Raw genomic sequence first — 24,418 nt, 5'->3', positions numbered from 1 at the left:
TCTGATGGATATCATTTTAGAGCTGTGTGCAATAAAAGGTGTTTCATACAGTGCTGCTATCCAAGTGTTTGACAGCTGTCTTAGCTAACCAGTATTAATATGCCAGCAGTCAATTATTAGCAGTAAATAAATGCTTAAGTATACTAACATCTGCATTCACACAACATGGATAAGTTTGTGTGTTGCATCAGTAAAACCAGTATGCTGTTTTTTTCTGATGCACGTCTCTCAGCATATCTACAGCAAAGACTTTCATAGGTTTAGTTTTCTTTTTCTCTACCCTTTCATAACAGTTTAATCCTCTAACAGCAATAGCTATCTACCTTCAAATTCTGTTGCTGGTAATCTAATCAGCTCACTGAGGCATGAAATAAACAAAACCCATTTTATCAACAGCTTTCCTTTTGGCCTTCATATCTAGGCTACACTGGTAGCAATGCCTCTCCAAGGAGTCCGCCATATTGCACTGCCACCATGATACAGCAAAGAACAAACCAAAAAAACGGCTCTAAAGAGGGCTTTTCACATTGTTACGTCACTCATCTCAAGCTCAACACCAGGCTACAAACTGCAATACAGTGAGTCCAAGTTTGTAAGATAAGATAGGAAAAGAATAAAGTAACACATAAATGACATGTGGACACTTCAAGACAAAATGGTGGAATTTTAGTGGTGTATGTAAGGATGTTTTGGGTGTATTTTCTGCTGAGGCAGACTAGGCTGAAGAGGCCACATCTGTGTAATTAGCTCGGCCTCATGGAACACACACACACACACACACACACACACACACACACACACACACACACACACACACACACACACACACACACACACACACACACACACACACACACACACACACACACACACACACACACACACACACACACACACACACACACACAACACACACACACACACACACACACACACACACACACACACACACACACACACACACACACAACTCCAGGGCAACTGAAATGGGCATTTCCCACAGCTCAGCAGAATGTTTACTGGCAGTGTAACACCCTGTGGAGTAACTCGCAAGGCCGTCCCCATCCCCCCCAGTGTCCCTGGGCTTTGACTCTCATATGTTCCCCTAGTCTTCAAGCATTGTTGATTTTATATGCAGCCACACAGCTGTGTTAGTCTATTGTACAGCAAGCTACAGTATCCCTTCCCTGATAATCACAAAAAAACCCTGAAAGTCTTTCAGTTTTCCAGAGACTTTCTGCCATCGAATTGGAGAGAGAGTAGGCTTGAAACCTGGCCTGGTGTTCTTATTTCAATATGTGAATTCTTGTGAGCAAGGGTATTGCTTGCGTGTGATTAAAATAATCTAATTGGATCCTCTGTGCAACCATCTAGGTCTTGGGTTGTCGAAGCTCGTTAAATTGAACACAGGAGACACCACAGCCATTGCGGATAAACAAAGATGCATTCAGAGGCAACTGAGGAAATAACACTAATGATGTGACAGAAGGTGGTTATGAAGAGCGGGACAGAGATTAAAGATGCCGGCTAGAGTTATTCTCATGTTTAGCCAACTCTACCGGACAGCAAAACAGCTGGGAGAGCCTTGTGAGTGGTATCACTGACTTTAACATACTACAAGTGACATGATTCAATTCTTTCAGATTGTGACGAAAGATGGTTGCGTAAAGTTTTTAATGAGTGATTTTAGCTCACAGAAATGTGGTCATTAGCATACACAGTGACATTGTCTGTGTTCTCTCGAAGATATGATTTGAAATTGATTTGCATCCAACAGTTCTGTTGCAGATAATGAGTAACCCATGGCAACAGTTCTCTCGAAACACTTGGTAGTCCATGTTTCATTCAAACTTTTTAAATGACATCTTCATCTATAACAATTTCAGGTGTTAAATGACAACCTTTCAACAATTTGATCTGTCACAGTGGTGCAAGAGTTGAATGTGGCATCAGCACAGCAAAGGCTATTAAATTATGAGGCTATAACAAACAATATATCGATTAGTTGACAACTATCAAATTAATCTCCAATTATTCCCCCCCTCCCTTTTAATTTTTTAAAGAACATGACTCCAACATTTGGTGATTGCAGCTTTTTAAACTTTAATATTTCTGCTTTTCCTACTCTAAATACGTTTGGTGTGTGGACTAAACAAGGTTTTGGGAAATACTGATCAACATCCTCTGACATTTTATCAATTAAACACCAAATTGATTAATCGAGATGATAATGTTCAGTTGAATCAACTCCAGAAATAATCATTACTTGCAGCTCTACCATATCACTAGAAACATTGGTCTGTGTATCAAATCCATACAGTGGTTATATAGATGAGCACATTTGCTCTTTGTCTGCACAGCTTCTACCATTGCAAACCAACCAAAACTAAATCATAAACAATACTGGTCAATGGCCAATAAGGTCTATGTTATTAAATTGTTATTAAGGTCTTTCAAGATGGATTAATCAGGTAATATTATGTACTTTACAATGATGACCGCTGTGAGCCTCATCAAGGATGTCAGCAGAGCAGGAATAATAAGCCAACCACCACCCAATCACTGTCCTGAGAGCACATCATTGGCCTTGTGTAGCCTACTATCATGGCTTAGTCTACCAGTTGTGATTACTCCAGTCTGTTGCATAATTAAAATACTTTGTAATTAGCAGTTCACTTTAGACAGAAGGAACACTTTCCTTGTATTTCAACATGCAGGGATGATTTCAGTTACATTAGAAATGTTGCCTAATAGCCTGATTCAGTGAGTGGTTTGGCAAGCCAAAAGTTAAGCCTCTGAGTGATAGTTACATGTTGCCACATGTGCCATAACTAATGCATCATGACAATGTAAATAACAACACAACAGTGAAATAATGTGGTTCAGTTAGGCCTGGGTATTAGGCCCCTAGGCCTACGGTTTTGAGCCAAATGCTGTCACACCATCTTTTTACGAATCCTTCCTAAAATTCCATGAGTAGGCTACTGAGTAGGCCTATTATACGTCTTCATCCAGACAGGGCTCGTTTCACAGGTATTTAGCCTTGGTCAGAGTTCCGTTGTTTTCACCAATCCCTGGCTGATAGGATAGTTTCCGAAAGGATCATTTTCAATAATTTCGGCATTCAAATAGGCTAGCCTACTTTCAATTTCAATTTCAGGTCAGCCTGCTAACATGGCATTCTGGTGATGGTTCGACCTTTATGACTCTGAGGCGCCTTGGTTCTACGTGACAGACTGACTGATGAAGTTTCCCCCTGAGTCCTACTTTGAAGCACAGTCCATTGCTCATCCTACAGGCTTTCAATACAGTGGGATCTAGAGTGACCGTATGCGTCATCTCATGATGAAGGAGTAGGCCTAAGTAGCCTATGCCCTATGTGGAATAACAACAGCTCAAATCAGCGGAGGTTATGACAGGTCTGACAAACAACTGAATAGCTACCATAATAGCATATTGTTCGGCGCAGTTTCATTTTCTCTTCAATCAGGTAAGGCGCAGGACGCAGGTCAGTGATCATCACTGTCCTTACCGTTATGTGTAGGCTGCTACATTACCTCACCATACACTGTGTCACTGTCACGCCAAGGACTGAAGCAAATCTCCAGTAATCACTACATATAGCTTTACGAACCTTGCATCATCTGAACAGACACGGGAAGGTATTTGGATGTGGTAGCCTATTCGCTCAAGAGGTGACTCTTGAAAAATCATATTTGTTATTTTACATCGACGTATGTCTGCCGAGTACGTTGCGTGTTATTCATATGATAGTCCATCGCTCAAGTATTATATCCTAAGCTCACTAAATGAGCTAAAAATATTGGCCGTATTGATATATTCTACAATGAGCATCACGGCGTAAACGCTTACCAACGGTTTGCAGGATTGACCATGTCTTGCCTCTTCTTGGCGCAGGAAACGATGCTCTTCGCTTGCCAATTGTATATGTAATACGCTGTTTTCTTCTATTAGAGTATAGGAGTTTTGCCTTGACAGTCCTTGTCGAAAAACATTGCTGTCCTTAAGAATACAATAAAGTCCTTAGAAGAACAGCATAAAGTCGAAAAAGTGCTGGGTATGGTTGAATTTGAACGCAGGTAGACGGATGCTTGGCGACGCTCCTCCCTGCAGCAAGGATGACTTCAGGAGTGAGATAAAGACCGGAATGGACCATAACTCGAGAATGGACTGATGGTGAACAAAATAAGGAACTGGAGTAGGCCTAGGCTATAACACGTCGAAGCAGGGGCTTTTTTAAAAAAAAATTTTTTAATGAACGTGAAGTCCATGAAATCTTTTCAAAATTGCAGTGTTTTCGCAGATTAAATGGGTTAAATATTGGACTGTTGCTTTATCTGCGACACGTTCAAGAAAACCCAAACAACCATGACAAAACCAAATTTTGGCTATAACCATTGGATAATTGCACCGTTCACGTCATTTTAGTGTTAAATCATCATTAAAAGTGTTGAAGCTTAGAACCAATGCTCAGGCCTTCAAATGACGTTTTCATCAGTAAAGTGGAACAACAGAAACAACACCATATAGCTGTTAGAATTAGCCTACAAGTGAAGAGTTATTCATTATAATAGGCCTATTTATAATAATGAGGAAAATTGTATTTGGGCATAGACTTGTAGCCTCCTATTAGACACAAAGTGTAGTTTATCGCACATGGAGGTAAAGATGCAGCCACCTTGGGACCTGGCTTCTATTGACAAGCCTTTAATTATCAGACCCATTTGTGCCACCTAGTGGAAGGCAATACGTAGGCCTATTCAATGATATATCAATTACCTACTTGCTTTAAAATAATTAAAATGTTCAGATTTTATTGAAATGTAGGCTATAGCCTAACTAAGACCAGTCGAGTTGTTCAGTCTATTTAGTCATTGGTCAAACATCCTGATTAAATAAAATTAGACTAATTAGAGTGTCCAATAGCTTATCAACCCTGAATCCAAAAAAGTTGGGATGTTGTAAATGCAAATGAAAACAGAATGTGATAATCTGCAAAAAGGACATAACATATCAAATGTTGAAAATGACATATTTGACTTTTTTGTGGAGAATTTTGAATTGCCAGCATCACATGTATAATGATGAAGATAATAGGAGGAACATTTCACAACTAATTAGACTAACTGGCGCCATGATTGGGTATGATTAAAAAGAGCATCACAGAGAGGCAGAGTCTCTCAGAAGTAAGGATATGGAGGTATTCATCACTCTGTGTAAACCTGGGCAAATGATGAAACAACATAAGAATACTGCTTCTTAACATGACATTGCAACGCATTTGGGGATTTCATCATCTAGTGCATAACATCATTCAAAATATTCAGAGAATCTAGAGAAGTATTTGAAAACAGGGCTGAAAAATAATACTGGATGGCCATGGTCTTTTGGAACTCAGACGGCACTGCATTAAAACCAGACCTGTTTCTGTAAAGAAAATCATATGATCTAAGGAAAACTTACTAATCATCGTCTATGAGCACCCTTTAATGCTTTGTTCACAAATAACTGGCCTGCCCATATACTGTAGATCGCCTTTCAGGGAGTCTGGGTTTTCAAAAAGATTGATAAGAATGTGTAATAAAGTGCAATGAACAAATTAAGAAAAGGCAGTACACCAAAGCAAAGAAAGGCAAGGAACGAGCTGGACTCTTTAAAGTAGTTAGAGAGTAAATATCCTTCCTGTGCAAATTTATATAAGCTGGGTTAGTACATATTGATGGGCTATAAAAAGGATTTTCATTACCAACATGTCAGACAAGAAGCATTTCATGAGGAGTAAAAGCAAAGAGCTCTCCCAAGACCTTCACAATCTTATTGTTGCAAAACATATTGATGGAACTGGTTACAGATGCATTCAAAAACGTCAGACTTTTCCCGTAAGCATTGGGGCCATTATCTGCAAGTGGAAAGAGTATCACTGCATCGTCAACCAGATCAGAAGGATAGTCAGAAGAGGAGCCCTAGACTAGAGCCACGGATCACTCAGAGAAAACTCCATAAAGACCGCAAGAGAGCAGGTACAGGGTTACAGGTTACAGAGAATAGGTGCACTCCACTGCCATGACTTCCATTCGCACTCTCCCCACACGACTCCAATACTGAAGAAAAACAGACTCATACAGTTGAAGGAATAATGAAAGGAGTCATTTTTTCCCCAGGATGATGAGGATGAGATGTGGGTAGATGTTTTAACAGTCTAAAGCATACTGCAAAATAAACTTTCAACTGGTTTCAGAGAAAAGAAATCAAGGCCCTGACTTAAATTCAACTGAACATTTCTGGAAGGAACTAAAGATCAAGATTCGCAAGAGGGAAGATTTAAAGACCATCCATTTTGAAGAATGGGCCAAAATCTACACCTGACTATGATTTGTTTTGTCTGGAAATGTCCTGAAGCTGTCAAACAGGCTTTTCCACAAAAAGTTTAATACATTTCAGTAGGTGTGTTCTATATTTTTTTCTCGTCATTCCACTTTTTACCCATAAATAGTTTAAATAGTTTCACTTGAGTAATAAACCTGTCTGAAAGTTTGAGATGTTGCAAGTCAATAACACTGCCTCATTCAAATGTGACTTGTTTCCAAGATGCCTTTTTCTGCCTGCTTAACATCACATAGACACTCCAAAAACCCCCTCTGGTAATCACATACTATGTCCTAGATGTTCTCTGTGGGAAAGTATTAAAGTCTAATAGTTATTGTTAAAGTGTCTAAAATGTACAGTATGTTAGTGTCTGACTTTTTGAGGTATGTCCCCCTCCGGATAATTGCCTTACCCTATCCCACCCATAGCATCTATTTAATTGTAAATGTACATACTGTATTTATTCTTGTACATAGCTTTACTGCCCTTATTCCATTCTTACTGGTTTTGTTTTTTGGTCATTGTTGAGTGTTGTACTTAACAGCAAAGATTAACCAGAGTCAAATTCCTTGTTTGTTTACGCAAACCTGGCCAATAAAGCTGATTCTGATGCTTATAAGCCTCAGGTTGGTATGAAAATTGTTGATGGTGAATCAGAGGGACAGATAACCACGTCTCGTACAAGTCAGTTTACCAATGCAGTTGTTTTGGTCTCTGGGATCACAGCAAAACAGCTTCGATAACACCAACTATATGGCCATAAACTGCTAGAGAGATTGCCATGTGCTGCTGTCAAACTCTTTTTCAAACTCTGTACTGCAGCAGAGAGGCTCCTACTTGAGGCTATAAGTAGTGGGACTGACCCATGGCTGGGATCAAATGAGGACATGGTGGCCAAATTCTATCTACAGAGAGCAAGACCTTTAAGACCTTCGATGATGATGACTTGTCTGTGCCAGAAGGTTCAAATAACCACAGCTCTCACTGCTAAACATGTAGCCATGGTGTCGAGCGTGGGCCCTAAAAGGAGTTTCTGTTGCCAATGCAAATTAGTACAATTAACATAAAAACATAAATATAGAATTACCTAAATAAATCTCATCACAAGCCAAATGTTGTGTGTTTTTTTTTTTATTATCAACACATACAATGGACAATATATCTACATATATATTTTTTTATAAATAGATGAGACACTAAATTGTTGTGGTGGTCTCTTCTTCTGTTTTCGCTACAGTATTGCATTTGAACATTGATAACTGAAAATGCTGAAAAAGAATTACTAAAAATTACTTATAATACTGAAAATTCCTCTGACTATTATAAGCCACATCAAGAACAAAAGGTATGGAAGTCACTGTCCATAGCTAGAGGTCGTGTCATCGTTTATGTCCGTCCAGTCATGTAGCAGGTCATGTCATTTAAATCTCTGGAAGAAGAAAAACATTATACCCAAAATTATACAATGATGTCTCACTCATGCAGTCTCTCTTCTTCAACGATATGTCAAAGTCCAAGTACAACCTATACTACAGTGTTGCGTGATTTTAGTTACACATTCATAGAAGCCATTCATGAAGTTTGCTGATTTATGTCATCATGCTACTAGGCAGAAAACATTGACCTTTAGAGCAAAAACCATACTGACTCAAAGCAAGACCTTGGTCAGTATACCTCGAAAGTTCATTTTCCTAGTTTTCATATTGGAACCATGGCTCTGACATTTTATCAGAAAGCTCTGGCATTCCATCAACATTACCTGAAATAGGCTGACAGAAGTTAAAATATATCAAATGTCATATCCTTTCTCTGTTGAAGATGGCACTATTTGACTTTCTAATCATACTGCAGGGTGTATCTGCTAAGATGTAAGACCGCATTACCATGGAAATTTGTCTATGATCACTAGAAATGCTCCATAAAATCTGCAAGAGGTTCCAGAACTATGAATCTGTCCGCTGGGCCCGTGGTCGTTGAGAGAAAGACATTATATTTAACAACGTTAAGCCAGAAAATAACCATGAAAAACATTTCACAGAAATAAAACTGTACTGGTGAAATTCATCTTCCAAAAAAGCAAACAACTTTATTCAACTAACATAAGCTTTTAGCACTGAAACTAAATGCATTTAGCCTTCTTTACCATACCTTACCCTGAGAGATGACTTACCTAGTTCTGCTCTGGATGCTAGTATGTCCTCTGCCGTTTGTGCGACTCTTCCTTTGGTGGGTCAGCCAACATCACCTTCATCTTCACTCCGTTCACAACCTTCATATGCATGGCGGCAATGGCATCGTTGGCATGTTTCCTATCTGCATACTTCATATAACCCACATTCCGCCCAGGAACCAGGTACACTTCAACCAAAGAGCCAAAACGACTGAAAAACGGGGAAAAGGGGGATGGGGGTGTTTTTGTTAGCCTCTTAATTCACATTACAGGGTTGGTAATTATCTGAAGTATCCTACATATGTATTGTCATCAAAGCAACTATTATTTGCACCCCTACCAAAACACATCTTCAAGCACATCGACTGGAAGTGGTGAAGGGTTGAATATGACGAAGAGACGTTCTTTGACGGCACTGTCTGTGGGCGCCATCTTCTTCACAGGGGGAAGATTGACATCGGTCTGAACTCTGGGCTTTTGTGAAGTAGCGAGGGGAGTATAACCCTACATGGAAATGTCAAAGTATTAGCAAAACAACTGTTCAGACTAATTCTCTATGTAGAAAATTACAACAAGACATACAAACAACAACCCATACAAAAACATTTGATGAGCGTAAACATCTCTGATTAAGGAATAAGTCCTTACGGTGCTGGTCTTCATAAGCTGGGGGCCTGTGGGCCCGTTCCACACCATGGACATCATCTGAGCGGCCACCAGCTGCATGGCCATCTTCCCCACCGGACTGAGCAAACCCAGAGGGAAGACATGACAGAGAGTCACTGGAGGGATTCGAGTCAAACAAAACGCGACAGAACAAAACAAAAACTGCAACACACCTGGTCCTGTCCTCCCCATCGTCAACATAAGTCACGACAAGACGATTTCCAGGTGGGTATTCAAAGCCATTTAGCTTCTCTTTAGCATACACGGCAGAGCCAAGGTTATTGTATCGAATCATTGCTTGTCCTGACAATTACAAGAAAATGAGAAACAATTTAGTTTAGTATGACAAATGTTATCATCGTTCATATTCGGTGTTTGGAGAAATAATTTAGCCAAGATTATGACACCACAGGTTCAGGATATGCAATAACTGCCATATTACCCTTGCTGAACCCATACTGATCTCGTTGCATCTCACAGTAGTCCATCCCTGGGATCAGATCAAAGAGACTGTAGACCTGCTCCTGTGTAATGGCTGCCCTTGATGACACCATCAGACACCTGGTGATCATGTCACTATTCCACACGTCCCCTGATGGGTAGTTGTTCTCTGCTGTACAAAACATGGACTACATTAGGACGCATACTACAATGTAATGCAATATTGCAATTGAACAGTTATGGATTCCACATAGAAACAAATGAACGAAAGAGTGAATGAGTGAAAGAATAAACAAATGCTGGAGAGAAGAAAGACAGTACCACTAAAAGGATAGCCACTCATTCCTGATTCATTGGCCATATGTTCAGATCTAGAGTTGCCAAAATACTCAGTTTCTGTTGTTGAAGTTTTGGTTCTTGGCTCAGCAAGGATTGCTCTAAAAGCTGTTGAAGTATGAAGAAATACATCAGAGACAATAAGGACACTTTGAATACAACTAAACGACTACAGTGTGTCATTAATTCATAGACATTGATGCAGGTAAAGCATTCTTACTTTTGTCACAGTTCTCTATGGCCATTGCTGCTTGTGATGGCTTATGGAACCGCACATATCCAAGCCCTTTGCTTTCTCCAGTCAGTTTGTTCTTTATAATAATACAATACTCAATGTCTCCATATTCCTGTGCAATAAAAAACAACATACTAAACAAAATGCTCCTTTCCTTCCAAAGCAAGCCTTTCGCAAGGGACAGCAGGTAGGCAAAATGAAAGGCTCCAAGTTAACAGAACATGACAGAACAGCTCTCTCACCTTGAAAGTTTCTTTCAAGTCTTCCTCTGTGAATGTCTTTGGGATCATTACAAAGATTCTAGTCAACTCTTCATCCTCTACGTCCCTATGGCTTCCCGAAGACCTGGACTGGGCGATGAACACCTAATAGAGGGATGGAATACGTGTTAAGCATGCAGAGTTTTGAGCAGGAGGTTAATGTTAACCATGAAGACTGGGCCGAGATGGTAACGTCAGCTAAGTAAGCCCTAACCTTGATAGGTTTGGTTCCTTCAACCAAACATTTTCCGTGCATTTCTTCCATGGCTGTGCAAGCTTGTGAGGATTTGGAGAATTTGACGAAGGCCACTCCTTTGGACTCCTTTGTATGTTTGTCTTTCACCACCCATATGTCTTGGATCTCCCCAAACGTAGAAAAATGATCTCGAATATTGTCTTCAGTGATACATTTGCTGGTTACTAAAAACAACCTGCTATTAGGTGGTTCATCCAGATGCGAAGATGGTTTGGTGTTGTCTTCCATTTTGAATCAATTCACACAACTAGCCTAAAATAACATCAATCGCATGAAATCTTCCACAATGACCTGTCACCGGAGATAAATGTATTAGGCGAACTGCTGTAAATTCCAGGAAATTGAGGATCTAGCACTATGTGAAAAACATAAGTCGGAGCAGGCTAAAACACAACTTGAATTTCAAGGTGCTCACGTGATCTATGGTCTAACCCAGTATCGTACAGTGGTCCCCCTGTCGGTTTGGCGTGTATTCTGGTTGAACAAGAATTTTCTCTACATCATCACTTTAATTTGACTGACGAAAGGGTTCATGTACTGTAATTGATTTTGTGGACTGTCATCAGTGTCATACCCGTGTATTTTTGGAATATTTCTCTATTGAATTCATGATGTAAGTTTCATAATATGTAAGTTTCATGCTGCTGATGTAAGCATGGGACTTTATGGGTGTGGAAATGACGTCAAGTTATGTACTCAGTCACCTTATTTAGCCCTAGCGTAGCACTAGGTGCTCATTTTACCGGCAAGCACGCGACGAGGACAATTCGAGGGGAGCCTTGGGGCTAACTTAAAGCTGAGCTGAAAGTCTTATTTTACTGAAAACAGGTAAGAGAACACGTGTCATTAGTCAGTCTTCTCAAACCCGTCCGTTTCCCCCTTCTTTCTCCTCTGTATACTGGCTTTTTGCTCTGGATTCCTTTAACGTCTCGGCCAGAGCTAACCTTAGCTTAGTTGGTTGTTACGTTAATATAGCCAACGTGTGTCTAATTAAATGGGAAACGTTTGCTGATCAGGCTTTTGTCATGCCATGTTATGTGCGGTTAGAGACGCTTTCTCGCATTTTTGATCGGCTATTACACGGTGACCGTTTGGTAACAATAGCTAGGCGCTATTAATCGTGCAACGTTAACATTAGCGCTAACGTTAGCTAACAGTTGTATGGGCTCCTAAGTTTGATATCAGTAGCACTAACGTATTGTATTTGAACTAGCCTGGTGTTTAGCTGTGAGGTAGTGATTGGATTGAGTGGCTGACTTTGTGTATGTAACGCTAGCATATTTCTGCTAGTCAGGACATGCATGGTTGTGAAAGTATTTCGACCCTGGTGGTACGTAAAGAAGGTCAAACTTGCTGTCTTCTATGTTAGCTGCTAGCGTATGTGTGGATATCCGCTGCCGGCAAGTTGCGCAACTCTCGTGGCGTCAGCCATTCAGAATTATGAAAGCATCTGCCTAGCCCCGACACAATAGGAAACACTGCATAAGAACAGACGATTGTAATTAAACTTGAGTTAAAGAGTTTTATGTGGTTGAACATGTTGTCTTGTGAAGTTGTGCATGGGCTATTTAAGGCATCCTTAAGGTTTTTATTTCTTTACAATGTTTCCGACGGTCGACGCCCTCCCCTCTATCACCTTTGAAAAGCTACAGTAGGGCAGGATTTCGCGGATCTTTCTACAGATCACTGCCTTTGTATTCCCTTTATATTGTATCGGACTCAGGAGTTTTGTTCATACTTTGTACAGAAATACGCATATTGTTTATAGCTCTTCTCAACTGTAGGGGGACCACTACAGCATTTTTTTTATGTTTAGTGCTGCTTTAACGTAATTCATTTTCAAATGTCAATGTTCTCTCTTTCAGGAAGAATGGGAGACGTCAACAAAGGAAAGAAGGTTTTCGTCCAGAAATGTGCTCAATGTCATACTGTTGACAATGGAGGAAAGCACAAAGTTGGGCCCAATCTGTGGGGTCTCTTTGGACGCAAGACGGGACAAGCAGAAGGTTACTCCTATACAGATGCCAACAAGGCTAAAGGTGAGTTAACTTGATGGTGCTAGAAAACAGTAAATTCAGTTTATTCACCTTATTTTGAAACTGTTAGAGATGTACCTAATTGGCCTCTCTTATTGTATTGTGCAGGCATCACCTGGGACGACAAGACTCTTAATGTCTACTTGGAAAACCCCAAGAAATACATTCCTGGCACAAAGATGATCTTTGCTGGCATCAAGAAGAAGGGCGAACGTGCAGATCTTGTAGCATACCTTAAAAGTGCAACATCATAGGCTGTAGTTTATTTTTTTATCATTATTGTCATTATACCATGCCCCCCTTTCTTTTGTTTATGTGGAGGAACATATAATTCTGAAGTGGCCAGGGTTACACCTTCTTGGCTCATACGGTTAATCTTATTTTTCCCTTTTCTCATCATGATTGCCAACAGCTGATAGTATTGCATTGGTGTATAGGTCATTGACCATGTGACTCCGACTCTGCCTTGTTCTTTTGCCTTGAAGGAGTAAAGTAATATCCCCTGGTTTAACAGGTGTTTATGATAACTTATTTAACTCTGTTTCACTTGCCTTGTAAATCCGATACGTGACCGAAGCAACCGTTTCTGTCTTAACTGTCTCTGGTCTTAATAGTCATGTCTTATTTATGAGGTTTTGGATGCGCCAAACAGTTAATTTATGTGCCCTCCTGCCCAAGGAATGTCTTTTTTGCCTTGCATTGATCAACTTGGTCTTAATCTGTAGTATGAAATAAATATGATTTTATCAGGAGAATTTGTTTTTCCTTTTTTTTCCCCCCACCTATAATCCTCTTAAAACATCTGTTTTACTATCTGTAGCGGGAAGCTGTGTCAAGGAGAAACTCTGAAATGGGTGAGTCCTCCCGTGAAATTAAATTGCATAAACCAATCCAATGCAACCAGTGTTAAATTCTTCGCCCTTCACCTTTATTGATCAACTTTGGCCTAACTCTGCCGGCCTTGTGCATCTGACATGGTGCCTTCATGTGCTATGGCAAATACCATGATGGACAAGTTGCCGAGATGATGTAAACTTTGACCTTTTCAAAATGGCAGAAGGCAACGGAAGAGTTGTGAATAATAGCATTGTGCACTACTAAAATTTTTTGCTACTGTTAGCAGTTTTTGTAGCCTATACAATGTGTCATTGACGATTGTAATATAATGCTTTATCACTCAAGTGTCCTTTTTTTTAAAAAAAACAAAAAAACATTATGCGTTGGTGTTGCCTACCCAGAGCAAAGTTAGCGAGCTGTTATAGGAGTCTCCTAGTGATGAGTGACAGGCATTTGACTAATTTCCCAACAGTACGGCAACAAAAGCAGTAACACAACACACTGGTAAATACCAGTTCACCAATGGAAAATATCATCTTTCCTCAGCACATGAATGCAGCATTAGTTCTGGCCACTGCACATGCACTGTAGTCAAAATGCTGTTGAACTTGCATCCTCAAGTTGCAAAAGTGTGTTTTGATGCTAGACCTATGATATAGGAATTTATGACCTTGTAAGTGATATGTGTACCACACTACTCCATTGCAGTGGGGTAGAGGGAACAGGTGTTTTTATTTACTGGAGTTATGGTGCAAGTATTTGGTGTAGAGCCTCAAAGTGCGGTCACTGGAAAGTAACTCCTTAGCCTATAAACTGCGTTTTAGTCCTCATTGTAAGTGATTGGTTACTTCGACTACTAGAAATAAATAAACAAAATTCCGGAGGTGGAAAAGTCCAGTTTCAGAGAGTAAAAGTCCTACAACATATCTGTGCCAACCATTCATTCAAACCAGCTGATTCTAATTAGCCCACATTTTCAGCTAGGTAGAGCAGCTTAGTGGTGAGACCACCTGTGGTAAGTAAGTGGTTACTTACTTTCTGAAGCTGGACTTTTCCACCTCTGCAAAATTCCATAACAACCAGGCGAATTATTGATCCTAATTCTTCACTGGTCAATGCTGCCATCTGATGGCAGTTGCATGTATTGCTTAGACTTTTTTTTATATATAATTATTATTTTTTATTTTATGAAGTCAAGAGGGTCAGCACTTAACAACTGAAGAAACTGTGTTACAGAGGGAAAATAAATATACATATATTTTTACTCTAAACTGCTCTTTAAACACATACATGAGAGAGAAGCAAAGAGGAAAAATAGAGAGAAGAAAAAAAGAAAAAACATTTATTGCTTAGACTTTTGCAAATAGTATTGTGGTGATTGAGCCTGGAAGCCTACCCTGAATTGTGTATGGCTACGTCAGACTGGAGATGGACAGCTCTAATGCTACACAAGGATGTCCCACCCCCCATTTATATGATTTTAAACATGTGATAAGTACTTGTACATTGATAACTCATTTGATCTCATTGATAACTAGGCTCCTAAGAGTACTTTGTCTACTCATAAAGGAAACATACATACAGTACAACATACCTTTCAATAAAATTACTGAAGCCTATGTTCATAGCTGTAGGCTATGAACAATCCACACATGATGTAAATTAAGAGTTTAGTTCCAAATGCTAGCCGTTATCCTCCATTTTTAATGAATTTGCATAAATCAAATTCATTAAAATTTTTACATTTTGTTTTTCAAGTAATTCAGAATAATTGGGTACTTGGTATTCTATTTATCTTTACTCAATCAAAACACAACTGCAATTCTATTGATATTACCAGACATACATTTACACTATATTGCTAAAAGTATTGGGTCACCTGCCACTCGCATATGAACTTCAGTGACATCCCATCCTTAATCTCTAGGATTTAATATGATGTTGGTTCACCCTTTGCAGCTATAACAGCTTAAACTCTTCTGAGAAGGCTTTCCACAAGTGTGTTTATGAGGAATTTTGACCATTCTTCCAGAGACACATTTTTGAGGTCACATGCTGATGGACGAGGAGAGACTGGCTCTCAGTCTCCGCTCTATTCCAAAGGTGTTCTACTGGGTTGAGGACTTTGTGCAGGGTAGTCAAGTTCATCTTCACCAAACTCTGTCATCCATCTTTATGGACTGCTTTGTGCACTGGTGCACAGTGATGTTGGAAGAGGAAGAGGCCATCCTCAAACTCTTCACACAAAGTTGGGAGCATTGAATTGTCCAAAATCTCTTGATTAATGCTGAGCAATTCAGAGTTCCCTTCATTGGAACTGAGGGGCCAAGCCCAGCTCAGGGATGGCCTCTTCCTGCTCCAACATGACCGGGCACCAATGCAAGGTCACCTTTGGATTTTTCAAGAGAGGTCTTAAGGCTTATCAGTTCAACATAGACTATTTAGTGCTTCTTATGGGTTATGGTTTGTATGATATACTGTAGCATTGTTTTTTTTGTATGGCCAAATAGCCATAACCATAACCACTTTGACCAAATAAACAAATGTCAACAGTAAGTTCCCCATCCTCCATCTCTAAATGAAAAATTCACATTGGGCCTATGTGCTGATTTACCCTGTACAGTGAAATGGCTCATTTCCAACAGGATTGTGAAGATGAAAAAGTTTAAAAGAGTACCTACTGCCCACATTCTGACAGCACATGAGACGGAGTGTAGGATTGTGTGCACTTAGCCCTATATCACCACCTTAAAGTGTACACTAGGGCCTATGGTGATCAGTGTTGGCTAACCTTATGTTTTCCAATACCTTCTACACATAAATCCAGCAGTAGGCTATGTGTATTGCATGTATCATTTTGTATAGTATTGTAAGCTACCTGCCTCACCTGTTGTTTCAGAGTAACTAGCCCTGATTTATATGATCCACCAGAGGCCACTGTGGCCTCATGTTTCAGCAGAGAATCAGCAAAACAGCCATGAAGCCATGAAGCACAACAGCGGGCAGGTTAGACTTTATTGGTATTAGGTGCATGTATGCAAGGTATAGCCTACTGCCATAAGCCAACTATGTTCAATGTCAAACCTATGAGAGGATAGGTTTGGTATTGCCTGTCAAATAAAAGGTAATAGCATACTCCACAATTCCATTTTAACAAACATCCTACACTGACTTCATTCAACAAAATTGCGTTCAATTCAACAAAATGCGCCTGTTTGAATATTGTGTCCAAAGAAACCTGATCGTCGACGTGTTTTTTATACAGGTATAGGCTGCCATAAGCAGTATCACGCGCCACTGCACTCACGGAGTGCAAATAACCTGAGAGAAAATTACAACGTGTGTCGACACGATGCCATATTCGCAATTTCCCCATGTGAAAAGTGTACCAAGGCCAATGGATTTGTATCTCCATATATATGACTGTTATACTTGCATCTGAGATGATGATGATGATGATGATGATGATGATGATGATGATGATGATAATGATAATAATAATAATAACAACAACAACATATAGTGATTCTACATCCATCCATATTCTGCTTACACAGTGGCATATAGGTTCAACCTGATCCCTGGTCCGCATCAGAACCGTAGCCTTAACCAATCTGTGTTCTGTGTAGGCTTGGATATAACCTAAGCTGCTTCATTATTAATTCAGTTGCGCATGGTAGTCATCGTCTGGTAGCCCAGTTCTAACCTACAAATAGCTAAAAAAACAAACAAAAAAAAAAAACAAAGTGGAGGTTAACCCCTGGCTACGCACAACCAGAAACAACAAACATAGCCATCTCGCAGTGCGCTCAAACAAACCAGCGATTTTATGGGGTTTTGGACTACAACAATCAAGACCTGGCAACCCTGCATACAGCAAAAACTATCAATCGCCACCTTCTACGTCACGCAGGTTGCTTGATCAGCTCGCGGGCTCCCCTAGTCTTTGCTGATGATGCTGGCTAGGAGGCGCAGAATTAGAACGTGCATCATACCGAAGTTAGGATTAAATAATATTTCGTCGTCCTAACGTTACGCTCGCGATGTAATCTTCAAAGAGGAGTCGCCTGGCAGGATCTTGGTATTTGACTCCTTGGAAGAGCAGGTGAATGTATTTTTCCCAATTCAAGTAGGCTATTGCATTTTATTAGCAGATAACGGTCTACTATTTTGCTCTACTTTTTTAAGCAGTGCATTTGACTACTCAACATTTTGCAAGAAAATAAATGAAATTTCACTGTGGAATCTTTTTGGATAGGTTCATTGGGAACCACAAACAGAAATGGCTATGTCAAGTATGGTGTTTTCTGACGTGGAAAGTTTTCTCGACAAACACCCCGAGTTATTCGAAGACTATCTAAACAGAAAAGGGAAATACAGCATGGTTGAAAAGTGGCTTAAAAATCATCAAGCAAGTAAAACTCCTGCGAATGTCACAACGGAGCCAGAGAAACACATTGCGTGTAAAGACAGCTGGGCCAGCAAAGGAGATGGCTTACACAGGCGAGCTTCGCAAAAAGAGCTTCGAAAAACTTTTGCCAGATCGAAAGCTATTAATGCTAACAGGACATATGATGAACATTGCAATTCAAGAGCACAGGAACCTTTGACAAGTATGAGGAGACGGGCTTTACTTCGAAAAGCCAGTTCCTTACCTCCGACAACCGCTCACATCCTGAGCGCACTGCTAGAATCACGCGTCAATATTCCACAGTATCCCTCAACAGCCATAGACTTCAAATATTACCTGAAGGAACATAATGAAAAGGAGTTTTTCCTGGAGTTAGTCAAAGACATATCGAATGACTTGGATTTAACCAGCCTCAGTTACAAAGTCCTTGTATTTGTGTGCATCATGGTCGATGCTGACCGCTGTTCCCTATTCCTCGTTGAGGGCTCAGCGAACAAGAAGACTCTTGTATCCAAATTCTTTGATGTGCATGCAGGGACCACCGTGTTGCCATCTTTCAATAATTCGGATGAAGTTCAGGTTCCATGGGGAAAGGGGATTATTGGATATGTTGCAGAACATGGTGAAACCGTGAATATACCAGATGCATATCAGGTGTGTGTGTGTGTGTGTGTGTGTGTGTGTGTGTGTGTGTGTGTGTGTGTGTGTGTGTGTGTGTGTGTGTGTGTGTTTAAATATCGGTTATGTTCATGACACTATTCATTGCTTAGATTTCTCCCTGCCCATATTGTTTTTGCATTAAATATGCATATGCTGCAAACTATGCATCTTTCTATTATTCATAGTTTCTTACTATATTAGATTTACACCTGGTCTCTCTGTGTGAATCTGAAAATAGAATAGCTTAGATGGAGATGCCTCTCTGGCCTTTTTTTACACTGTCGTTTTTAGCCCAATTCAAATCTGTGAAATTGCTCCCAACTTCAGTGCTCCTTGTATTGCAGCCTACTTGGTCAGGCGCAACAGATGTTCCAGCTGTTTTCAGCAGGCCTACAGTAGGTGATGGCGGGACATTGCGATGAAATGTAGTTCCTTGGTTATCTGCACTGTCTATAGATTGCAGGCATTCACCAACCAAAGTCGTAGAGAAAACAATGCAGTACAATGCAATAGACTAAGAGGTTAGAACAGTGCCCTTCACATCTCTCATTTAGCTGTGAGGAGTAAAAATTGATCCAGCATAATTGCCCATTTGTCGTCTTTATGCTATTGCAGGATCATCGTTTCAGTGATGAGATTGACAAGCTCACTGGATACAAGACCAAGTCACTGTTGTGTATGCCCATACGGAACAGCGATGGGGAGATCATTGGCGTGGCTCAGGCTATCAACAAGAGTCCTGGTGGCGCTCTCTTTACAGAGGATGATGAGAAGGTAACCATGGATGTCTTTAGATGTTTTGTGTGTTCACTGTCTATGTGCAATAACATCCCTATAGCAGACATACAGTATGAATCACTTCCACTGTGTAATGCATTAGTAATCAATACATTTAAAATGATCCTAGTAGTCGTACTTCCAATACAGTGGTATGAAAATTAGGTTTGACTTCTGGCCAAAATGTTTCCTTTCATCCACTGATAGTATCTTTGATGTGTCAGTGGCTATTAATGAGTCTTTTTGTTTTAACGAATGAATGGCTCTTTTCCCAAAGTGCAACATTTTCATGATACAGACAGCACTTTGAATGTTGTTTTCTGTGTTTGCCATGCGATTTAGACTTTTGTTTGAGGCTGAGTGCTTCATATACCACGCACCATGCTGGAATGACAACTATTGGGCCATTAAGACTTTTAAGCTTCAGAGTCTGTGACTGACCACATGTTTTTTCCCCTGCGTATTAATGTCTGTGAGGCATTTCCCAACCTTTTTTGGCAGGTGACCCTATTTTGATGTAAAAAACAAAACGTTGGTGACCCCAATCATTCACATGTTGCGAGAGAGAGCACAACTCATCTCTGCTGTACATCTAGATGCAAGCGGTACTTTGATTTTTCCCAAATGCTTTTGCGCCTGGTTGTTTTGCAATGTTTGTTTCAAACATTGATCAAGCATAATTCCATCAATCAAACATGTCATGCGCCATGCAAGCTGTCTAACTTTATTTTTAGTGATATTGTAATGAAGGATCAGTTTCTTAAAATGGATATAGGTTTTTTAATAAATATATATATATATATTTAATTTATATTTATTTTTATGTCAAGTACTTGTCAATTGTAAGATATGCAGTATCTCAGCTGACCTCATTTGAATTTGAGGCGACTCCACATGGGGTCCTGACCCCAAGTTGGGAAACAATGCTATAAGGGAAGCTCATAGCCTTTTCCAGGATGTAAGTGAATTTATTGTAAGAGGCTCAACCTTCCACTCTTTTATTAAAACTAGTGCAGTGCCTGTACAAACAATGTTTTCCAAGAAACTTGTTGCCCAATTACGTTGATGCAGGTAGAGCATGTTAGATTGGCGATGATGTAGAATCAGGCCCGTGCAGTTAGTAGCGCTTTTTACTCAGTTTGCAAAGTAGTGATTGAAGAGGAAAGGTGTTTGACACATACATACCCGTGCGTTTTTGCTGTTGTTGGGAAATTTTTAAATAACCGCATGGGTGCATGTGTGAGTGTCGGACTCAGCATGTTTATCCAAGATCAACAATCTTGAAACGGTCCGTTATTCAAGTGAGACATCATCATTTCCATGAATGGCAACACAGGTTTGTCAGCGAAATGGGCTTTTTTGTTTGTTTCTATGCTGGAATAAGTGAGAGTGAGAAGGGGCGTGCCCAGAGTGCGGAGAGCGGTAGAATTGTGGGATTGCGGTAGAGTTGCATTTTGTTTGATTTAACGATATCTTGGTCATTTTTTGTCCAAAAACTTTGCACTGCACTCACACAATTGCCATTAGCAAGACCTGTGTCAAATTTTAGGTCAGTCGGATGAGTGGTTCGAGAGTTATGCGTGTAAGACACAGACAGACAGACAGACAGACAGACAGACACACAGATGTTCCTTGCATTACTAGATAGATAGATAGATGTCACATAACCGACTTTCGTTAATGCTAACTACAAGGCCCAAATTGACGCAACTCATAAACACCAGAAGGGTGTTTAGAATGGTTAATGGTATGTATAATTACTGCAATAAAAGCCGTGACTTAATAATCACACATTTGTCTGTTCTGTAAACAAAAGATGGTCCAGTGGAGAGGTAATATGAGCCAACTTAGTAAGAATCGTGTCTTATCTCACAACATATCACACTATGATAACATGACTTGATGGATTACTGTCCACTAATGTTACCAGTTAGCCCAGTTCTATTGTGAGCCATAAATTAACACCTGCTTGCATGAAATAAGGAACTAATACACCTGTTTGTCCCTGTGTAGTAAAACTTCAAACACCACACTTAATCTCCCCACTCCGGGAGTCCTCTGAACACTGCAACCGTGAGTTGTACAGCAGTTCTGTTCCGAGGGAGTCAATTTATGTCTTAACAAAGCCGTTTGTGCCACACGTAATAATAAAAAGTATTGCAAATGTTAAATCAAACAGACACATAGTGAGGATAAAGCGAGGGTACTGACCTGTTTTTTCCCACTCTTACATTGATATTTCTGTGTTACTGTAATTAGATATAGAATAGAATCTTTATTTGTCATTATTCAACAAGTTGAACAACGAAAATTGCAAGTGTCCACTAACAGTGCCAGTATAAAAATAAAGATAAGAGATAAAACCTAAAATATAAAAATATAAAATACATATAAATAAATAAATACATTCACATCAGCGGGCTTTGGCAGCATTTAGAAGTGATATGGTTGATGGGTAGAAACTGTTCTTAAGTCTGTTTGTATGTGTTTTTGTGGATCTGAAACGTCTGCCAGATGGCAGACGTTCGAAAAGTTTGTGTCCTGGATGAGTGGGGTCTTGGAGGATCCTGGCAGCACTCTTGAGGCAGCGTGATTTGTACAGGTCCTCTAGATATGAATTGTACGGCAGGTAAACAGGTAAATTGGGAGCGGTGTTTTGACTCATTGGCCTAACTATAGGAAAGGTGCTGAGCTAAGCATGTAGGCATTTTAAGGCCATTTTAAGCAAGGCGAGAATAAGGGAGAGAGGGGGAAATTGGAGGCAGATCTAGTGATATCCACCACAGGGCTCTAGCAGGCCTACAAGTGGAGCTTTTATGATGCACACTTTCTATGCAGGGGATGTGGCCATGAGCCCTTTTGTCCGTAGGGTAGAAGCTCAACCCCCCAACCCACGATCGCTAGTGCCTCCACCTCTGCACCATATGCAGCGTTGCCTTGTGTGTTTAATGTTACCTTTACAACTATTGCTGTGAGGTGACAGATGTTGTTCAGGCCAACAGATCACCTTTGAAATCAGCAGGTGACAACAGTGATAAAGACGGCGGTGCGGAGGCTTTTTTCTGCGGGCCCTTTGTGAGGCGGAAGGACAGATTAGCACCTGGCCTATGAAGCGTTGCGTCTTTCACCATTGGGATTGTTTCAGCGCGGCAGCCTGTGGCTGCTGTCAGCCTCTGATTACTCAGAGCAAACACTGGAGGGCTGGAGGTGTACGCAGCAACTCACCTTCAGCGTGGCGGCCCTGCAGTTGTGCTCTCTCCAGGCTCCTCTTCATCCAGCACCAGCACCTCCCAGGCGCCTCATCCATCACAGACTTTGGGGAAATCCTCTTGTCCATGTTGGCTGTGAGAGGACCACCCCCACCCTCACCCATGTGTGTTGTGAGAGGACCCCCCCCCCCCCCCCCCCCCACACACACACACACACACACACAAGTGCACCTTGGTGATGGCTGTCTGTCTCATAGCTTGCTGGTGACCATGGCTTTACCTGGTGCGTTGATGAACAGATACAAACTAGGACCTGATGATGACACACACTGAATTGAAACAGATGGAAGTGGAGAGCTAGGCAGTGAGGTTGGGGCTGTACTGGCATTGGGGCTGTACTGGCATTGATCCTGCCGTCGAAACCTGCTGATGCCTAATGAGCTATTATCTGGCACAGTGACTCATTTAGCTCTCCACGGCGCCACGCCACGCCGTGCTACGATGCGATGCGATGCGTAGGTCTGTAACAAGACGCCGGGTGCCCGTATTCCTCAGATGTGTGGGACGGAGGGCTGCTGCCAGGGCCAAACTTTCAAAGCCCACCATGAGGCGTTTCATCTCCCCTGCTTTGGTCATCGGGGGGGCATGCACCTCAAATGAGATGGAGGCAAAGGCTTAGGAGATGAAAAGAGACAAGCCAACAACAAACACAAAATCAGATGCAGGCCCAGTTGGCAGGAGTTGAGTGACTTTTTATTTTAGTTGTGTACGTGTGTGTGTGTGTGTGTGTGTGTGTGTGTGTGTGTGTGTGTGTGTGTGTGTGTGTGTGTGTGTGTGTGTGTGTGTGTGTGTGTGTGTGTGTGTGTGTGTGTGTGTGTGTGTGTGTGTGAGTAAGTATGTGTGTTTGTATATGTGTGTATGTGATTGTGTACATATATATGTGTGTGTGTGTTTGAGAATGTGTGTTTGTATTTGTGTGTATGTGTGCATATGTATGTGTGTGTGTGTGTGTGTGTGTGTGTGTGTGTGTGTGTCTGTGTGTCTGTGTGTGTGTGTGTGTGTGTAGTCTCTTAACGAGAGTGCTGAGTGATTCGCAGAGAGCTGCGAGTGTTGTCCCCCTGGTGTACGGCGGATGCAAATCAGTGTGGCTCAAGCAGCAGTGTGTTTTCATGTGCTGCTCACAGTGAATTAGCATCAGGGTAATGCACAGAGTGGCTACTGCTGAATTAATGATGACATTCTTAACATCTGCTCTTCTCAATGATTATTGTTGGGAGGCTCTGTGCTGGAGCGAGGTTTTTCCCCCCTCTCCACCAAGTGACGAAAATCTAGCTCTGCTATACCATCTTGTTTAAGAATGCAATGCAATGACCCACTTTCCAGATGATTGTACTTCAGCATCTCTCTCTCTCTCTCTCTCTCTCTCTCTCTCTCTCTCTCTCTCACACTCTCTCTCGTAGATTTTCACTCGGTCTCTCTGCCCTGTTTTTGTCAGCTGTATCTTTATTAATTGAAAGGTCTGGGTATTTCAAATGGAATGATTTTTCTGCTTTTGTTGTGTGTAGGTCACTGCCCACATTAGATATTGCATTCTTGCATAGTTGGTTTGTGAGGCCACTGTTTTTTTCCTGTCCGTTGACTCATTCATCAGTATTCATGAATTTCCTTCATGTGACATATGCTTCTCCAACAGACTTCTGTTCTTCGCCACAAAAAAACTATATAATATCGTATTAT

General features: G+C 40.8%; 4 protein-coding genes across 8 annotated transcripts in view; 2 read left to right on the top strand and 2 right to left on the bottom strand.

The window, feature by feature from the left end:
• Nucleotides 1-4,110, bottom strand: part of osbpl6 (oxysterol binding protein-like 6) — a 38,950-nt gene extending 34,840 nt beyond the window's left edge. For all 4 annotated transcript variants that reach the window (XM_062533869.1, XM_062533871.1, XM_062533872.1 and 1 more), the window contains exon 1: nucleotides 3,874-4,110. The gene's annotated coding sequence lies outside the window, so the exon portion shown is untranslated. The remainder of the gene's footprint in view (nucleotides 1-3,873) is intronic.
• A 3,390-nt stretch (nucleotides 4,111-7,500) lies between these two features.
• rbm45 (RNA binding motif protein 45) lies at nucleotides 7,501-11,162 on the bottom strand. Of its 2 annotated transcripts, none has more exons than XM_062533867.1 (10): nucleotides 10,710-11,162; nucleotides 10,478-10,600; nucleotides 10,221-10,347; nucleotides 9,986-10,108; nucleotides 9,666-9,836; nucleotides 9,397-9,526; nucleotides 9,206-9,302; nucleotides 8,898-9,061; nucleotides 8,558-8,768; nucleotides 7,501-7,816 (listed from the first exon to the last, which is right to left on the bottom strand). In XM_062533867.1, exons 1-9 carry the CDS (start codon nucleotides 10,977-10,979, stop codon nucleotides 8,576-8,578), a joined length of 1,398 nt encoding a protein of 465 aa, XP_062389851.1. In that variant the 5' UTR covers nucleotides 10,980-11,162; the 3' UTR covers nucleotides 7,501-7,816; nucleotides 8,558-8,575. The 2 variants fall into 2 exon arrangements, with proteins under 2 accessions (XP_062389851.1, XP_062389852.1); XM_062533868.1 differs by having other exon boundaries at nucleotides 9,666-9,833.
• Nucleotides 11,163-11,420: 258 nt separating this feature from the next.
• LOC134078160 (cytochrome c iso-1/iso-2-like) lies at nucleotides 11,421-13,542 on the top strand. Its single transcript, XM_062533866.1, has 3 exons — nucleotides 11,421-11,579; nucleotides 12,617-12,790; nucleotides 12,896-13,542. Exons 2-3 carry the CDS (start codon nucleotides 12,622-12,624, stop codon nucleotides 13,039-13,041), a joined length of 315 nt encoding a protein of 104 aa, XP_062389850.1. The 5' UTR covers nucleotides 11,421-11,579; nucleotides 12,617-12,621; the 3' UTR covers nucleotides 13,042-13,542.
• A 4,364-nt stretch (nucleotides 13,543-17,906) lies between these two features.
• The window catches only part of pde11a (phosphodiesterase 11a), a 37,053-nt gene continuing 30,541 nt past the window's right edge, over nucleotides 17,907-24,418 (top strand). Inside the window, exons 1-2 of the mRNA XM_062533385.1 lie at nucleotides 17,907-18,689; nucleotides 19,311-19,469. Coding sequence (XP_062389369.1) covers nucleotides 17,907-18,689; nucleotides 19,311-19,469 — 942 coding nt within the window. The remainder of the gene's footprint in view (nucleotides 18,690-19,310; nucleotides 19,470-24,418) is intronic.

The sequence above is a fragment of the Sardina pilchardus genome, chromosome 4 (genome assembly GCF_963854185.1).
Source record: "Sardina pilchardus chromosome 4, fSarPil1.1, whole genome shotgun sequence".
Lineage (NCBI taxonomy): Eukaryota > Metazoa > Chordata > Actinopteri > Clupeiformes > Clupeidae > Sardina > Sardina pilchardus.
Note: the sequence above shows the minus strand (reverse complement) of the source record. Positions and strands in the feature narration are given on the sequence as shown.

Excerpts from the sequence above, each read along its gene's own strand:
- rbm45 (XM_062533867.1), bottom strand. The coding sequence starts at position 10,979 with ATGGAAGACAACACCAAACCATCTTCGCATCTGGATGAACCACCTAAT. Across the intron at positions 9,303-9,396 it reads GATGGGGAGGACAGGACCAG|TCCGGTGGGGAAGATGGCCA; the intron begins GTGTGTTGCAGT and ends GGGTTTGCTCAG. Across the intron at positions 9,062-9,205 it reads AGCTTATGAAGACCAGCACC|GGTTATACTCCCCTCGCTAC; the intron begins GTAAGGACTTAT and ends ATTTCCATGTAG.
- LOC134078160 (XM_062533866.1), top strand. The coding sequence starts at position 12,622 with ATGGGAGACGTCAACAAAGGAAAGAAGGTTTTCGTCCAGAAATGTGCT. Across the intron at positions 12,791-12,895 it reads AGATGCCAACAAGGCTAAAG|GCATCACCTGGGACGACAAG; the intron begins GTGAGTTAACTT and ends TGTATTGTGCAG.